Raw genomic sequence first — 20,151 nt, 5'->3', positions numbered from 1 at the left:
GGGTCACTTGCTTAATAGGCAGTGACAGGTTCGAAATAAGGAAAGCAATCAATTAAAAAGCAGGATAAAATTTGCCATAAAAGAAGTAGTAAAATAACAAGTAAGCAATTCGAGTCTAGGTACAGAGATACTCTAATTTTGGAAAGGATTCAGTAAGGCAAAGCAGGAAAGAAATTAATTAAACTTAATAGGCGAGTGAAATCAGAATCTCACAAAGGAAAAGTTTAAACTTAGTCATGAGTTTGAAAATTAGTCAGAGAAGGAGACTCAGGATATAAATAGGGTGCATAACATTGTACATGCGAGGCTAGATCTGTTGGCAAGAAGAAATAGCACACAACAGTAGCACAAACATTCAGTAGATAGCAACATTCGAAGCATGGCAGTCCAGTAGATCAAGCAGTGAAGAAAACATAGAATATCAAAAGTATGCGAAGGTCTCACAGTAGCAGGTGAGGAAAACTTCTTTAAAAAATTAGAGTTTCGAGCATATTTGAGTCTTAGAGAAGATAGAAACCCAACAATCAGAAGAATCACACAAAGGGAGCAAAAGATTTCGAAATAAAGAACTTCAAATCGATTCATGCACTTAAAGGAACAGTCTCACACCCAAAACCCTGGGATTTTCAACAATATGAGAGTTTTAAAAGAGAATAAGCAAACAAATCGAACAAAACTCAGGCAAACAAACATTTGTTTAGTAAACAGTTAAAAGAAATTAGGGGATTTAACATGCAAACTCAGGTAGAAGAATGATATAAGCAAACATAGCCAAACCTGTCAAAGAATCAGAGAAACATTTTGAAATAACTTAACAGAAACCCTAATCGAAAAGATAAGGGGTTTTGAAAGCAGAGTTTTAAAAGAAAATTTGAGAAAAACACTTAGAAGTTCAGAGCAAACATAGATATGAAACAAATTTAAAAAGAAATCGAAGGAACCTTAAAGGCTAAGGTTTCAGAAGAACCGAAAGTGGTGAGAAAGGCTTTGAAAACTAACGATCTAAGCAGGAGAGTCAAGAGTCTGACTCAAATAGCCATGGCTGGCTAGAGAAAAAGTCGGAGACGACCAGAGAACAGTCATGAACTGTAATCGAACAAGCCCGGACCAAGCTCTTTAGAGATCTAGCCTCGAGACCATAATAATTGAGCACGTAGAATCCATAGGAGATAGATATAGGTCTCCGATGACTTTGGGAACCATAGATTTGGGAAGGTATTAGGGTTGTAGTTGATGGCGACGGCTAGGATTTGAGAGGATTTGAGAGAGAGTTGAGAGAGAATGGGATTCAGAGGAGGCGAAATTTGGAAATGAGGCTAGGGTTAGGGGTCGTTTGAATTAAAAAAGGCAAGGATGGTTATTGGTCGTTGATCTGAATGATCATCGGTCTGGATCAAAATAGGCGAGTAGGCGGGTTATAAAGATGGGTTTGGGTCGGATTAAATCGGAATTGGGTCGGGGGTTCAAATGATTTCAATCGAGTTCAATTGGGTCAGAATTGGGCTATAATCGAAATGAAATTGGGCTAACATTTAAATAGCCAATTTTCCTTATTTAATTTATAAAAATAATAAATTAATTTCTAGAAATAAATTAAAAGTACCAAAATTATTTATAGAACATAATTAACTATTTAAAAATACCAGACCTAATTTTTATGAATATAAACGTAATTAATCTTAAAAGAGGCTAATGTTGTAATTATATACAATTTAACTTTTAAAATACTAAATGACTTTGTAAAAATATGCAAAAATTATATTACCTATATTTTAGCATAAATATGAGAATCCAATAAATGAATCACTAAAATGATAATTTTGGAAATAATTATTGGGTTTTTATGGATAAAATAGGGCAATAAATCGATTTAAAAATCTTTAAAAATTAAGGAAAAATAATAAAACATTTGGACATACTTATATATGCGGATATATGCTATTTTGAAAGTATTTTGCATATTAAAATATACACGAAAAAATTGGGTATTAACAGTAGGGAGAATCATAGACATTCCCAAACGTAAAGAGTTAGCCTTACATACCTTAACTTCCTGTACTTGAGCGTAATACAACGTTTGTCAACCCTTTCAACTTTAATCTATAGCAATACAAGTCAAAGGGGTTCCATATTAGCTATGATGCTCATGATTTGGTCACTTAAACATTTTATCAGACATTTGGTGAAAATAAAGCTTCATAGTCCTTATTAATGGTGTCTCTACACCCAACAACCCATTCTCTTGTTCCTAGATAAATTCTAAAGTCTCAAATGATTATAATCAACATTATTCTTCATCACCCATAAAGTAAACAACATTCTTAACTAATAATCAACACTCAACACCCCAACCCTATAATCGTTCATGCTTTTCTGTCAAACCCATCAACTCATATCTCATGAACTAGGGTTTATAATCATTAAACCAATGCTAGAATCAGTTAGAGGGTGAAGACATTACCTTTTTGAAGTTCAAACCCTTTGAATTCGAGTTCTAGGCTTCCTTCTCACAACAATGATGTCCCAATCGAATATCTAATGATATGGAGGGTTTACCCATGTTAATAAGATGTTGGAAAATTGAAATTAATTTAGAATCACTATTAGAACTTACCTTGGGTGGTGGAGGGACCCTTAAGGAGTTAGGTTTTTGAGAGCTTTCCTTTCTAGAGCAAGTTCTTATGTTTTAAGGGCTGTGGGGGACGAACTAGGGCTAAAAATGACTTCCCAAATTGGTCACCGCATCCCAATAGGTGTCGCCGCGATCCGGACCACGATAAATAGCTGGAGCACTGCCTCACGACCGCGGTCGCGGTAAAACGCGGCAACATGGTGGTTACGCACCATTCTGTAAAACGGGCATAACGTTTTGCATAGAGCTCCATTTGGGCTCCACAATATATCGTTGGAAAGCTATTTCAAAGGCCTAAAACTTTCATTCTTTGCATTTCCTTAAATTCCTTACACAATTTCATTAAACCTTGATGGAAAACAGATCTTCTGCAAACTTAGTCGATTTTGTCAAATCTTATCCACCTCACTTTCCATCTTGATTTTGAAAGAACTATTTTCACCCATAATTATTCCGATGGAACTTCACATGTTCAAAATATATGCTTACTACTCTTTTAATTCATTTATACCTAAGCCTAATTTACGGGGTGTTACATTATCTCCCCCTTGGAATCGTTCGTCCTTGAATGATAGTCCCAGCTGCAACTACGGCTATCTATGGACATTAAACGGTTGTGATGGAGATATGAGAATATTGAAATATCATGAATACATATTTATCAAACTAAACGAGCACATGATCACTAAATACTAAGCTGAGTAAATACTGAAGGGCATGGAGATTATAATATAAGACCTGAATGGAAAGGTTAATTACCTTCCACATTTTCCTTTTGCTCTTCAAAGAGATAGGGATATCTGGACTTCATGTCCTCCTTGGCTTCACATGTAGCCTCTTCAACCTTTTGATTCCTCCAAATCACTTTTACTGAAGCAATTTCCTTAGTTTTGAGCTTGCAGATTTGGCGATCAAGAATAGCCACTGGAATTTCTTCGTAAGACAGGCTGTCTTTAACCCCTATAATCTCTGTAGGAACCATAAGTGACGGGTCTCTCATGAATTTCTTCAATATGGACATATGAAACACTGGGTGTACAATACCTAGTTCTTGTGACAGGTCTCCGATCCTTCGCAGGATTCTATATGGACAAATATAGCAGGGACTAAGCTTCCCCTTCTTCCCAAATCTCATAACGCCTTTCATGAGCGATACCTTCTGAAACACCCAATTATCAACTTGGAACTCTAAGTCTCTACGTCGCATGTTTGAATAGGACTTTTGGAGACTTTGAGCCATCTTCAAATGCCTTTGTATCAAGTTGACTTTGTCCATAGCCTAATAGACCAAATCGGGTCCTAACAACTCCGCTTCCCCGACTTCGAACCAACCAATTGGTGATCTACACCTTCGCCCATACAGAGCTTCGTACAGTGCCATCTTGATACTAGAGTGATAGCTGTTATTATAAGCAAACTCAATGAGAGGTAGATGATCGTCCCAATTACCTTTAAAATCAATAACGCACGCCCTCAACATATCCTCAAGAGTTTGAATGGTGCGTTCCACCTGGCCATCTGTCTGAGGATGAAAAATGGTGTTGAGGTTCACCTTTGTGCCCAATCCTTTCTGAAAGGATTTCCAAAAGTTTGTTGTGAACTGAGCACCACGATCTGAGATAATGGACAAAGGAGTCCCATGCAATCGGACAATTTCTTTGATATACAACTTGACATAATCCTCGGTCGAATCGGTAATCTTCACTGGCAAGAAGTGAGCTGACTTGGTAAGTCGGTCTACAATCACCCAAATCGGATCATGCTTCCAGAACGAGCGAGGTAGACCTGTTATGAAGTCCATGTTTATCATCTCCCATTTCCAAATAGGAATTTCTATATTTTGAGTTAAACTGCCAGGTCTCTGGTGTTCTACTTTCACCTGCTGACAATTTGGACACTTAGCCACGAAATCTGCTATATTCTTTTCATATCGCTCCACCAATAAATCTCCTTGAGATCATGATACATCTTTGTGGAACCTGGATGAATAGAATACCTGGAATTGTGGGCTTCTGACATAATCTGCTCTCTGAGCCTATCTACGTCTGGAACACATAGTCTACCTCTGTACCTCAAAGTACCATCATCTCCTCCTTATTCAAAAGTCTTGTGTTTGTGAATTCCCTCCTTCAGCTGTAATAAGTAGGGAACACTGAACTGTTTTTCTTTTACTTTGGCTACTAAGGAGGATTCAGCCCTGTTCTAGATAACAACGCCACCATCTTCGGAGTCCAAAAGTCGAACTTCTAGATTTGCTAAGCGGTGGACTTCCTTCATCATAGTTTGCTTGTATGCCTCAACATGAGCTAAGCTTCCCATAGAACACCGACTGAGAGCATCAGCTACAATATTTGCTTTCCCCGGATGATAGAGGATATCAACATCATAATCTTTAAGCAATTTGAGCCACCTTCTCTGATGTAGATTTAATTCTCTTTGCTTGAAGATGTATTGGAGACTTTTGTGATCTGTAAAAATGTCAACATGTACCCCATACAAATAATTGCGCTAGATCTTAAGCACAAATACTACAACTACTAATTCAAGATCATGAGTCGGATAATTCTTCTCGTGAGCCTTGAGTTGTCTCGACGCGTAGTCTATGACTTTACTGTGCCGCATTAATACACACCAAAGACCAACCCCTGAAGCATCACAATAAACAACAAACCCTTCAGTTCCTTTTGGTAGTGTCAGGACTGGAGCTGAAGTCAATCTCTTCTTTAACTCCTCAAAACTTTTATCGCACGCGTCCGATCATTGAAACTTACTTTCTTCTGAGTTAATCTAGTCAAAGGGGACGAGATAGAAGAAAATACCTCTACGAAATGCATATAATAGCCTGCAAGTCCCAAGAAACTTCTTATATCGGATACTGAGGTGAGTCTAGGCCAATTATTCACTGCCTCTATTTTCTGAAAGTCAACCTTCACGCCTTCCCCTTAGATGACATGGCCCAAAAACGCTACTGATTTCAACCAGAATTCACACTTAGAAAATTTTGCATATAGCTTGTGATCCTGTAGTGTCTGTAACACAATTCTGAGATGTTCTGCATGGTCAGTCTTGCTACGGGAATAAATCAAGATGTCATCAATAAACACGATAACAAACAAATCAAGATAAGGCTTAAAGACCCTATTCATAAGGTCCATGAAAGTTGCTGGTTCATTCGTTAAACCGAATGACATTACCAAAAATTTGAAATGCCCATATCGAGCCCTAAAAGTAGTTTTTGGAATATCAACTTCCTTAACCTTCAACTGATGGTATCCCGATTTGAGGTCAATCTTGGAATAACACTGGGCACCCTGAAGTTGATCAAATAAATCATCTATTCTGAGAAAATGGTACTTGTTCTTGATGGTGACTTTATTCAACTGACGATAGTCAATGCACATACGCAAAGACCCATCCTTCTTTCGGACAAACAAGACCGGTGCGTCCCAAGGTGAGACACTTGGCCTTATAAATCATTTATCTAGAATATCTTTCAACTGGACTTTTAACTCTTTCAGCTCTACTGGAGCCATTCTATAAGGCGGAATGGATATCGGCTTAATGCCTGGAAGTAGATCAATTCCAAAGTCAATCTCTTTATCGGGAGGGATTCCAGGGAGATCTTCGGGAAACACTTATGGAAACTCATTTACAATTGGTACCGACTGGAGAGTGGGGATCTTAGAATTTGTATCCTTAACTCGAACCAGGTGATAGATATATCCCTTAGAGATCATCTTTCGTGCTTTAAGATAGGAAATAAACCTACCCCTAGGTGTTACTGCATCACCCTTCCATTCTAAGATTGGTTCATCGGGAAATTCAAAACTTACTATTTTGGTTCTACAATACACTATGGCATAACATGACTCTAACCAATCCATGTCCATGATCACATCGAAGTCTACCATCTCCAATTCTACTATGTCTGCTGCAGTAAGACGATGATACACTTTGACTGGACATCCCCTATAGATACACCTTGCTATAACTGATTCTCCAACTAGAGTGGACACTTCAAAGGGTTCACACAACTTTTCTGGTTCTATCCTAAATTTCTTAGCAATATATGGGGTTACATAAGATAGGGTGGATCCCGGATCTATAAGAGCATAGACATCAAAAGTGAATATTGTTAGCGTAACTGTGACAACATCTCCATGAGCCTCTATATCCTGACGGCCTGCCAGTGCATACAAGCGGTTTCGACCACCGCCTAAATTACTAGACTTTGCTGCATCGCGCCCTTGTTGGGCCTGAGAGTTATGAGGGACTACTGAATTAGTGGACTGAGCTACATTGCCTCCATTGTTCTACTTTGCTGATAGACAATCCCTCAAGAAGTGGACCTACTGTCTGCACCAAAATCAACCATTTGTGCCCAAACTACACAACCCTGGATGCTTCTTACCACACGTGTTACAAGTAGGGTACTCAAGGCCTCTATAGCCCATACTAGACTGTGACTGTGAGCCTGCTGCTCTGAAATTTTGGTTTTTCTTGTTAAACTTGGACCTCTGAACCGGTGTACTAGCTAAAGATGGAGCGGGTCCTGATTTTGATTTCCTGAAGAACTGGCGATTGCCTCCTGCTTGAGATCCCCCATGGCTGAAATTTCCTGCAGACTTAGCTCTCTTACTGAATTCCCTGTCCTTCTCTATCTGTAGCTGCTCTCCTTCTTTCAACCTGTCTTCGTTCCCTTAAATAAAGGCAACCATTTTAGTGATGGTCATGTCATTATTCTAAGCAGCTATATTAGCATCAACAAACAAATCATCTGAAAGTCCCAATACAAACCGCCTAACTCTAGCCCTCATATCACGTACCATTTCCGGAGCATACTTGGCCAGAGAGATGAACTTGAGGTAGTACTCATTCACACTCATATCATTTTGTCTGAGTCTCTCAAACTCCAAAGCCTTAGCCTCCAAGACCTCAATGGGTAGAAAATGCTCAAGGAACACATCTGCAAACTCCTTCCAGGTCGCAGGAGCCGCATCCTCCCCTCAGGACTCATCCCATATTCCATACCAAGTGTTGGAAACATTCTTAAGCTGGTACACAGCAAGCTTTGCTGCCTTAGTGTCTGTAGCATACATCACTCGAAATATCTTCTGAACCTCGTCAATGAAGCTTTGCGGATCCTTATCCTTTTTAGACCCTGTGAAGACGGAAGGTTTCATGTTGAGGAATTCCCTAGACCTGGAACTTATGAACATCACTTGTTCCCTGCTTTGAGCCTGAGTAGCAACAATTTGGGTAAGCAACTAGATAACTCCCCTGACATCCGTGTCTGAAGCACTAAGGACTGAGCCCGATACAACTCCCTAGGCAGGAGTGTCCTCCTCTTGAGCAGCATTAGTCGTGGCCCCCTAGCTAGTAGTTGAGGCCCTCCTGGTGTACTTTCATTTTGCAGGCATTTTTCTGAAATACGCTATTCACACGAGTTAGAAAGATTCCTGAAAGCATAGCTCTAACTGCACGATCTAGAGTATGAAAGAGATGGAAAAATCCTAGATGTCTTGGTGGTCAACTGTTTACATGTTTGGCACGCACACACACATAAAAGAGACCCCACTAAACATGACTTCATAGACTCCCTAGGACTCTTGAACCTAGGGCTCAGATACCAAGCTTTATCACGCCCCGAACTATGGTATGGGCGTAACACGACACTCGGTGCCCGACTGCATGTGATCAAGCGAACCAACTGTATGGCTGGATCAACATGTGGTATAACTATGAGCTAGAGGTAAATATAAAACATTATAATCTACTAAAGAGTCTGACTGAAATATCATAGATGCGGAAAATACTGAAAGGTCTGCAAGTATAAACAAGTAGAAAACAAGGCTAACACATGAAAGCCTGCTAATATCTGACTGACTGGGTTATAGTCTACGAAGCCTCTAAAGAATACTGAAAATGCTAACTGTTTACCGGGACAAGGTCCCCGGTATAAAAGAGACCCCACTAGACATGACTTCATAGACTCCCTAGGACTCTTAAACCTAGGGCTCAGATACCAAGCTTTATCACGCCCTGAACTATGGTATGGGCGTAACACGGCACTCGGTGCCCGACTGCATGTGATCAAGCGAACCAACTGTATGGCTGGATCAACATGTGGTATAACTATGAGCTAGAGGTAAATATAAAACATGATAATCTACTAAAGAGTCTGACTGAAATATCATAGATGCGGAAAATACTGAAAGGTCTGCAAGTATAAACAAGTAGCAAACAAGGCTAACACATGAAAGCCTGCTAATATCTGACTGACTGGGTTATAGTCTACGAAGCCTCTAAAGAATACTGAAAATGCTAACTGTTTACCGGGACAAGGTCCCAGGTATACCTTAGTAACTGAAATACTATAATGACTAAAACAAAAGAGAGATAAGGCCCCGAAAGATTGGGGCTCACCAATAGCTGATACGAGATGTCCTAGCAAGCAGATTCGTCAACCTAAAAATCATTACCTGCATCGCGAGATGCATCCCTAGGCAAAAAGGGACGCCAGTACATTTGAATTGCACTGGTATGTAAAACAACTGAAGAAAAGAACTGTAAATACTGAAATTGAAACTAAACTTCTAGCTAATAAACTGATAACTGAACAATGAAGTAAGGATATGAATACTCCCTCTTCTGAATGATGAACAATATGTTTATCTAATAAACTACGGCCTTAGGCCCTATATATATATATATGCATAAGCTACGGCCTTAGGCCCAAGTATACGTATACATAACTACGGCCTCAGGCCCAAAAATGCATAAAGCATAAACTATGGCCTCAGGCCCAAACATGCATAAAGCATAAACTACAGCCTCAGACCTAAATACAGGTGTTCAAAATTCAAGAATTTAGAATTAGGAACTGAGAATCATACTGTAATATATGATACTGAAATAATGAGCCATACCGAGTTACATGATACTGAAATAGTAAATAGGATTAGACTGAGATGAGTATTTATAATAAGTTGATTTGTCATAACTGAAACTCATAGAATATCGAATGATTATGAAACTATGTCATATAGAGAATAGAAGTTCTGCTACTATTGAGGGAACTAAGGCATAGTTACTTTCTGAGGAAACTGCTAATGGTCATAATAAATAGGACGTAGGGAGAATCATAGACATTCCCAAACTTAAAGAGTTAGCCTTACACACCTTAACTTCCTGCACTTGAGCGTAATACAACGTTTGTCAATCCTTTCAACATTAATCTATAGCAATACAAGTCAAAGGGATTCCATATTAGCTATGATGCTCATGTTTTGGTCACTTAAGCATTTTATCAAACACTTTGTGAAAATAAAGCTACATAGTCCTTATTAATGGTGTCTCTACACCCAACAACCCATTTTCATGCTCCTAGATAAATTTAAAGCCTCAAATGATTATAATCAACATTATTCTTCGTCATCCATAAGGTAAACAACACCCTTAACCAATAATCAACACTCAACACCCCAACCCTTTAATCGTTCATGCTTTTCTATCAAACCCATCAACTCATATCTCATGAACTAGGGTTTATAATCATTAAACCAATGCTAGAATCAATTAGAGGGTGAAGACATTACCTTTTTGAAGTTCAAACCCTTTGAATTCGAGTTCTAGGCTTCCGTCTCTCAACAATGATGTCTCAATTGAATATCTAATGATATGGAGGGTTTACCTATGTTAATAAGATGTTGAGAAATTGAAATTAACTTAGAATCACCATTAGAACTTACCTATGTTAATAAGACTTCCCAAGTCGGCCACCGCATCCCAGTAGGCGTGACCACGTTCCCAACCATGGTAAATAGCTGGAGCACTGCCTCATGACCGCAGTCACGGTAAAACGCGACTGAACGCGGTGGTTACGCACTATTCTGTAAAACGGACATAACGTTTTTCACAGAGCTCCGTTTGGGCTCCACAATATATCGTTGGAAAGTTATTTCAAAGGCCTACAACTTTTATGCTTGTATTTAAATTCCTTACACATTTTCATTAAACCCTTTTGGAAGATAGACCTTCTGCAAACTTAGTCGATTTTGTCAAATCTTATGCACCTCACTTTCCATCTTGATTTTGAAACAACTATTTTCACCCATAATTATCCCGATGGGACTTCACATATTCAAAATATATCCTTACTACTCCTTTAACTCATTCATACCTAAGCCGAATTTACGGGGTGTTACAAAAAAGGGTAAGTAAGAAACAGTTTTAAAAAAAAGACTTAATTGGAATAGTTTTATAACAAAGTTTAACTGATGAAAACAATTTGAATGAGCATGCATACCAATCTCCAAACTAAAACAAAGTCAGTATCATACCAAGGATCAGGAGTAGTCCAGCAAACACAAGCAAGAGAATGGGATTGGAAGGACAAATATGGAGCATGTGAGGGCAAACATGTAGCAGGCAGGAACATATACAAGCACACAATCAGAAACTCGTACAAGTTCAAAGGATCAGGGGGATAGTAGGGTATTGGGTTATATTAACATATCAACATCAAACAACTAAGACCATGATCAAACCAATCATGGGGATTCACTTAAGAAACATGTACTAAGTATACAAAAACATGCTGGTCATTGACAAGTAAGGCACAACTTGACATGTAGAGGGAATTCAGGATCCTAATTACATGTTTGAACAGCACAATAGTAACTAAAAGCATATCAGAAACACAAGGACTTGTAACAGTAATAGAAACATGTTGGTTTGGGGACTGAAATCTGAATTAGAACATACCAGTGAAGTGAAGAAACCAAAAAATAAAGCAAAAATAGGAGAGGTGCAGTATTTAGCCTTGGTTTGTAGTCGGATAGCTTAGAATGGTAGCAAGTAGCACATAAGAGAGAATAGAGAGTTTTAGTTGTGTGAGAGAGAGTTGAATAGATTTTTGTTCGCTTTTTTATGCTAATGAGAGGGTAGAGTATTTATAGTTTGAGAACAGGTAGAAAAATAAGGTAATAAGTACTGAATTCGCACAATTATAGAAATAATACAAATCAGAATCAGTTAAAGACCCGGACTCCCTTCAATTAGGGAGTCATAGTTCAAACGGGTACAAGTTGTATCAAATAAGGGAAAGAATTACTTATAAGACTGATTTTACCACAATAGGAGTAGTAAAAGCATGTAGCATGTAATAAGGACTAAGTACAAAATATTTTCAAGTAAGGAAAGTACACGTTAAATAACTAAAAACATATTTGTGCACATAAATAAGGTAGAGTACAATTTTAATTCTGAAAGTTAGTTCAAAGAATCAAAAATGAGATTGAAAATTAAAGGGAATCAGTACTAACTAAGGAAAGTATCACAAAAGTAAGGAAGCAATTCGAAAAATCAGTAGAGAATTACAAGGAAAATACACAAAATCACAGATTCAGGGAAGATATCGCAGTTCTAAGGAGATTACACAAAAAATCAATATAAATTATTATGTGAACAATCAATAAAACAAATAGTCGGACCTATTAAACGATAAATAACATGTGTTAAACAAAATCAGAGAAACCCTAAAAACAAATTAGAGCAGGAAGCACAAGAGCATATAGAACATACATGAAACCTAGAATGTTCATGATTGACGTGCAAACACATCGCAAATAGACTCAAACTTCAAATCGAACCCAGAAGTATTACGGTTTCTTAACAAAAATGAATCGGGCAAAAGGAAAGACTCAGGTGATGTTTAACATGCTAAAAATCAGGAAAAAAAATCGTTTTTGCAAAAGGGTTTTGAAACCCTAGTCTGGAAAATGAGGAAATCGTTTGAAATCAGAGAAATCTTTTGAGAAAAACATGTGAGAACCTTAAAAGACACATAGATCCATCACAGTTCTAAAAATATTGGAGGATTTAAAGATAGGGTTTCCAGAGAAGACCCAAAGGAGGAGAAAATAGCTTAAAAAATCACTGGCCTTTGGCCGGAAAATGTAGAGATCTTACTCGAACGGCCATAAGTGGCGGAAAACATGGAATGAGATCGGAGATGGGAGTGGACCACCTCAGGGTCACTTGAGAGCCTCCACCGGTGACACAGGTGTGAAAGACGAATCCATAAAGTCGATAAGAGGTGGAAACTTCATAGTTTTCGGCGAGGAGATGGCCGGAGAGGGGAGAGACAGAGCTCAGGAGATGAAGGTTCTAGAGAGAGTTGAGAGGATTAAGAGAGACGGATGAGAAGTGAGACGGGGGAAAAATGAGAAAGGGGGGTAGTCGTTTAGGGGTTAATATGGTAAGTATTAATTTGGGCCGTTGATTTGAATTAATCAACGGCTTAAATCGAACGAGGGTTGGGCCGGATAAGATTTTAAGTTTGGATTGGGTAACTGGGCTAGTTTATTGGGTTAGGGGTCTGGGTTAATTAGGCTAGAATTGAAATTTAAAAATGGCTAGTTGTTAAATACCCCATACAAATAGATAAATAATTTATAAAAATGGCTAATAATTATAAAAAAATGAAATTGATGCTTAATAAACTAAATTAAAATGATTAATCAGTATTAAAAATATAAATGACTAATTATTGAGTAAAAACATAGCACAAAATATATACTTAAGCCATAATTGCAAAGTCATTAAAATTATAAACCGATAGTGCCAATTTGGCTAATTTGTGAAATACATTTGGTCTTAATAGGACCAAAAATGATATATTAAATCAAGGAATGATTTTGAAATCATTTGTAATGCAATTTATAATTAATTATTAGAGATAAAAATACTGGATAAATAAAAATGAATTAGTAAAACATGAGGAAAATTATAGAAAAATACCAATTGTTATGAAAACCTAATTTTGATGGTCTATATGCAAATTTAAAATAATTTTGAGAAAAAATTGGGTATCAACAAGTCCCAGTTGTAGACCCGATTGACGTTAGCTCGCATGTGGCCATCAATGCAAATTTGCCTACCGATCCTAAGAACAGCATTCGCAAAGAAGTTTGATCGGTTGCACAAAATAAGCACAACGGCGAAGATGATAGGATCAAGTTGCGGGTGATCTTCGAAATGTTACAGGCTCAACAGGCTGCAATAGCGAGCTCCAGAATCAAAGTCACGCCCCGATTAGGATTGAGCCCGAGCCATCCCGGGAAGTCACCCACATAAATGAGCCGATCATGGAGAGACCAAGTGAAAGTGAATCGGGGACCAACCCTAAGATCATAAAAATGCTCGAGGAACTGACAAAACAGGTAGAATCGGGAGAGAAGAAAATCGAAGCGCCAATGACAAAAAAATAGAAACCTACAATTCTAGGGTCGATCAAATACCAGGAGCAGCGTCGATATTAAAAGGCCTGGATTCTAAGAAGTTTGTTCAAAAAATTTTCCCTATGAGTGCAACTCCGAAGCCTTACCCTAAGAAGTTCCGCATGCCCGAGATTCTTAAGTACAACAGAACAACAGACCCAAATGAGCATGTAACCTCCTATACATGTGCCATCAAAGGGAGTGACTTCGAAGATGACGAGATCGAGTCTGTCATGCTGAAAAAGTTTGGGGAATCTCTGTTAAAGGGAGCTACGATATGGTATCACTACCTACCTCCTAATTCTATTGACTCATTTGCTATGCTTGCAGATTCCTTCGTGAAAGAACACGCCAGGGCTATCAAGGTCGAGACCAGGAAGTCAGACCTTTTCAAAGTAAAACAGAGGGACAATCAGATGCTCAGAGAATTCGTATCCCGGTTTCAAATGGAACGAATGGACCTGCCTCCTATCGCAGACGATTGGGCCATTAAGGCCTTCACCCAGGGACTCAATGTTCAAAGCTCGTTGGCTTCACAGTAGTTGAAACAAAATCTGGTAGAATATCCAGTTGTTACTTGTGTCGATGTACATAGCCAGTATCAATCAAAAACCAGGGTTGAAGATGATCAACTTAGGCCCCCTTTCGGGTTCGTCTATCCCATCCGAGCCGTCGATAGAGTCAAGAGAGACATCAATCTTGAACCAAGATCGAGGATGGATCATTATCAACCATACAACAGGGACAGAAGAGTTAACGAATCTGGGCGAAACCCTGTGAGGAATGAAAGGAGGAGTGATTGAGGTCAGAACAACCGGGGACTCATGAGCAAAAACAGTTTTGACATGCCAATCAGGCCTAAGGAAGTACCAAGGATTTCAGAATACAACTTTAACTTTAACATCGACGTCGCCGCCATCATATCTGCCATCGGACGCATCAAAGACACCAAATGGCCTCGACCTCTACAGTTCAATCCAGCCCAAAGGGATCCTAACCTAATATGCAAATATCATGGCACTCACGGCCACAGAATAGAGGATTGCCGCCAATTAAGAGAGGAAGTAGCTCGGCTATTCAATGACGGGCATCTCTGAGAGTTCCTGAGTGAACGAGCCAAGAAGCATTTCCGGAATAGAGATGCTAATAAACAGGTTGAGCAGGAAGAACCTCAGCACGTCATTAACATGATTATTGGTGGGGTCGATATTCCCCAAGGGTCGATGTTAAAATGAACCAAAGTATCCATCACAATGGAAAAATAGACTCGAGATTATATGCCCGAAGGAACCTTATCTTTCTATGACGAAGACACAAAAGGGATTGTGAAACCCCACAATGATGCACTGGTAATAGTTGTACTCATAAATAAATCACGAGTTAAGCGTGTGGTAATTGATCCAGGTAGCTCGGCCAACATCATCATATCGAGGGTCGTGGAATAGCTCGTTCTAGAAGATCGAATCGTGCCTGCAGTTCGAGTTCTAAACGGATTCCACATGGCATGTGAAACTACCAAAGGGGAGATAAAATTATCGGTAAATGCCGCCGAGACCATCCAGGAAGCAAAGTTCTATGTAATTGAAGGCGATATGAGGTACAACGCTCTGTTCGGGAGGCCATGGATTCACAACATAAGGGCAGTACCCTCGACTCTGCACCAAGTGCCAAAATTCCCAACGCCATGAGGGATTAAAACAATCTACGGAGAACAACTAGCTGCAAAGGAAATATTTGCAATCGAAGAGGTGATCCCAATATCCACACTTACAACGACAACAAGTCCAGGTTCGGTCGCCAAGGAAGAAACCAAATAGTAATTACCATCACCGGTCCCGACCCAACTAGAGAAGCAGGGGACCGATGAAGACGACGACTACAGGGTCCTAGGCCATTCGTAATCCCCAATGATACCGACGCCACCAAGTCAACGGTCGAGGAAATGGAGCAAGTCATACTAACGTAGATTTTCCCGATCATAAGGTATACCTGGGCATGGGGCTAAGTCCCGAGCTCAGGAAAAACTCATTCAATTCCTTATAGCTAACGTGGATTGTTCCGCTTAGTCCCACCTTGATATGACAAGGATCCCTCCAGGAATAACCACTCACAAGCTGAGCCTAGACCCAAAGTTTAATCCAATCAAATAGAAAAGGAGACCTCAGTCTAATATCAAACATGCAATCATCAAAGACAAGGTATCTAAACTCCTTAAAATAGGGTCGATTCTGGAGGTTAAATACCCGGATTAGTTAGCTAACGTAGTGGTAGTCCCTAAAAAAAGAATAAACTAAGAATGTGCATAGACTACAAAGATTTGAATAAGGCATACCCTAAGGACTTTTTCCCTTTGCCCAACATCGATCGCATGATCGATGTAACGGTTGCCCATGAGATCCTCAATTTTCTCGATGTCTATTCCAACCAAATTCGTATGGACCCGGGGGACTAGGAAAAAACGTCCTTCATCACTAAGTACGGTACCTATTGCTATAACATAATGCCATTCGGACTAAAACATATCAGCGCAACTTACCAACGCCTAGCAAATCGGATATTTGAAGAACAAATAGAAAAATCAATGGAGGTTTATATTGACAAAATGTTAGTTAAGTCCCTAGGAGCATAGGACCATTTAAAACATTTGTAGAAAACCATCAACATATTGAAAAAGTACAACATAATGCTGAATCCGGAGAAATGTGCGTTCGAAGTTGGGACCGGGAAATTTATCGGATTCATGGTATCCAACCGGGGGATCGATATTAACCTTGATAAGATTAAGGCCATTGAAGACATCATTGTTGTGGACAACGTCAAAGCCGTTCAAAGATTAACAGGTCGCATAGCTGCCTTGGGTCAATTCATCTCGAGATCCTCCGACAAGAGCCATTGGTTCTTCTCATTATTGAAGAAAAAGACTAACTTCTCATGGAATACGGAATGCCAACAAGCCTTGGAAGAACTCAAATAGTATCTCTCAAGCCCACGTTTTCTTCACACTCCGAAGGCAGACGAACAGTTGTACCTATACTTAGCGGTATCCGAGGTGGCGGTAAGTAGAGTCCTGGTCCGGGAAGAAGAAGGTATGCAGTTTCATATCTATTATGTTAGCAGAACTCTAGGCGAGGCCGAGACTAGGTATCCTAACCTAGAAAAATTAGCGCTCGCTTTGCTAAGCGCCTCTAGAAAGCTAAAACCATACTTTCAATGTCACCCTATATGTGTTGTAACTACTTACCCATTAAGGAACATAATGTGTAAACCCGAGCTCTCAGGACTACTGGCCAAATGGGTCGTGGAAATCAGCGGTAACAATATTGAATATCATCCCCGGACCACCATCAAATCTCAAATTTTGGAAGATTTCGTGGTAGACTTTGCACCGGCCCTAATACCCGAGGTCAAAAGAGAATTTTTGTTGAACTCGGGGACTTCCTCGAGAATCTAGACCTTTTTTACGGACGGTGCCTTGAACGCAAAGGGGTCCGGACTTGGCATCGTATTGAAACCATCATCGGGAAATATAGTTAGACAATTTATTAGGACTATAAAATTGACTGACAACGAGGCTGAGTATGAGGCCATGATTGCAGGTCTTGAACTGGCCAAAAGCTTAGGGGCAAAGGTGATCGAAGCTAAGTATGACTCCCTCCTTGTGGTAAACCAAGTTAATGGGACGTTCGAAGCCAGGAAGGAACGGATGCAGAGATACCTGGATAAATTACAGGCAACGTTACATTGGTTCAAGAAGTGGACCTTACAATATGTGCCTCGGGATCAAAACAGTGAGGGCAATGCTCTCGCTAACTTGGGATTGTCAGTCGACGATGATGAGTTCAACTAGGGCGGTAGTACAACTCATGAGATCGGTGGTGGAAGAAGGTCACACCGAGATAAACTCAACAAACCTAACTAGGGACTAGAGAAACAAGTATGTAGAGTATTTGAAGACCGGAAAATCGCCCTCGAATCCTAAGGAGTCGAGGGCTCTGCGTACGAAGGCGTCCCGGTTCAGCTTGTCCAAAAACGGTACCTCGGATCTCGACACGTATCGATAAGGAGCTAACAATCAGTTAATCAGAAGATTTTTTACCTTTTATAGAGTTGTACCTAAGGTAAGACTCTCCTACTATATAAAGGGGGTGTGATAATTCATGAAGTACATTATAACACGTGTTCCAAGGCAATATATTATCATTTTCTCTATTATATAGCTTTTTTTACCTGTTCATCAGTGTTGATGATAGCGAGCCCGGATCGAGGGTGAACAATTTCACTAAGGCTGAACTGTCTTATTCGTGTGGTTTGAATTCATTTTGTCTCTACTTGTTCATTCTAATCCAATTTATAACTTTGTGTCAAATTAATCCGTGTAACTTTAAATCACTTACAAATTTATTTATTTTTTGATTTTGAGGGTAAACATAGAGCAATGCAGGAATCAAACTATTTAAAGATAAAATTGCTCTTTTTAATTAGAATAGGTAATTCTTGTCTAAAATCTTTTAATTATAAATTGTTTCCATATAATAATCTCTTCATTATTAATTTTCGCATAGATAAGTGTTACAATCCCCGCATAACTAACATGTTGACCAAATGACCCTAAACTGCTTCACGTATAACAAAAATATTTAGATGAAGTAGGAGTTCATGGACCTTAACTCCTCATAAGGTATTGGAGCATGGACATAAACATTCTTGTATGAAGATATTAAAATACCTAATTAATTGGCCCGTAGATCTCTTCTAGTCCTTTGGTCATCCAAATTTATATAGCAACTAAAAAATGTAATAATTTTACGGGATTTTATTTGGTCGTCCTTATTTAACTTGTACCTATTTTTTTTTAAAAAAAAATTAGCTAGTACCCGAAGTACAGAAAACTTCAGGTTTTTTCTTCCTCCTCTTTTTTTTTTTCTTCTTCTTCTTCTTCTTCTTCTTAGTTGCTGTGAAAATAAAGGTGACAATAAATTTATATGGTCTTTGTGAACATGTTTTAAGGAGGTTCATGGTGTTTTACAGTAGTAAGCTATTGTGACGCTCCTTTCTTTGCTACTGCTTAGGTTTTTTTCTTTTTTCTTCTTATTAATTGCAAAATGGATTTGCTAAATTTGTCATTGTTTTGACAAATTGATGATTGGGGTTTATCTTTATGATACTTGGAGGTTATGTTTCAAATTTGAGCTCATTTGGAATAGATTCAGGTGTTGAATCATGTGTTTGAGAGTTGAAATTCGAAAAACAAGTCTCTATTTCTGGGCAATTTGCACTTCAGGCCTATTTGGCCCTAAGTGCATGAAAATATTGGTTGCACTGCAGACCTATTTGGCTTTAAGTACAATTTTTACTTCAGGCCTATTTGGCCTTAGGTATATGAAAACATTTGTTGCACTTCAGACCTATCTGATTTTAAGTGCATCTTAAGTGCAATTTTTGCAATATAGACATAATTAGCCTTAAGCGCATTGTACTTTCGATAAAAAAATTTCTTCAACTTCAGACCCGATAAATTTGAGTTGGTTTGCAATTTTTTGTACAAATTGCATATAAGTTTAATGGTGACCTCAAAACTAAGTATAGATGCAAAAGCCCTCGAAAAAATCATTTCATGTAACTTATTAATAGTCATTTTGTGATGATATAGCCATATATGAAAGATTTGGATAGATTTTGGACCCGTTTTGGCCATAGATTATGCCAAAATTTATTTGATTTTTTTTTTTTTTTTGCAAATACATGATTGTTCATAAATTTTATTCCTATTTTGGTAAATTCCCAAAACCCAAATCCTACAACCAGCGCCCAAAACATTACTATTACATTTTTTAAAAATGGCCACAAACTTTTATATTTTATAAAAGAGCCCATCATTTATATGATGTTTCGTCTTCTCGGTCATCTGATAGTGTATTATATTGTTCAGTATAAAAATGATAATTTTGTACTTAACTTATTTATGTTCAGGACTATGGTTTGCGATAATATAATGAATGTTATTGATGAACGTACTTTAGTTATTTGTGATAGTTTTTAGAACTTGTGGGTATAAGTCATATTTTATGATTTTAAAAAAAAAAGTGAAATATGTTTTGAAAACTGATGTCCAAACGCATTTTCATCTTTAAACCAAACTTCATCCAAATAAAATTTTTCAAAACAAATTTAGAAATCTATGGCCAAATGCTAGCTTAATATTGTGAGTTACATGGCTAAATAATTATGGAATTTTTA

General features: G+C 38.5%; 1 protein-coding gene across 1 annotated transcript; it reads right to left on the bottom strand.

The window, feature by feature from the left end:
- Positions 1-727: 727 nt before the first annotated feature.
- On the bottom strand, positions 728-3,839 carry LOC138868450 (uncharacterized). The gene is made up of 2 exons (XM_070146004.1): positions 3,392-3,839; positions 728-777 (listed from the first exon to the last, which is right to left on the bottom strand). Exons 1-2 carry the CDS (start codon positions 3,837-3,839, stop codon positions 728-730), a joined length of 498 nt encoding a protein of 165 aa, XP_070002105.1.
- Positions 3,840-20,151: the final 16,312 nt, after the last annotated feature.

Source organism: Nicotiana sylvestris, chromosome 5 (assembly GCF_000393655.2).
Source record: "Nicotiana sylvestris chromosome 5, ASM39365v2, whole genome shotgun sequence".
NCBI classification, from domain to species: Eukaryota; Viridiplantae; Streptophyta; class Magnoliopsida; order Solanales; family Solanaceae; genus Nicotiana; species Nicotiana sylvestris.
This window is presented reverse-complemented; position numbering and strand designations above follow the sequence as displayed.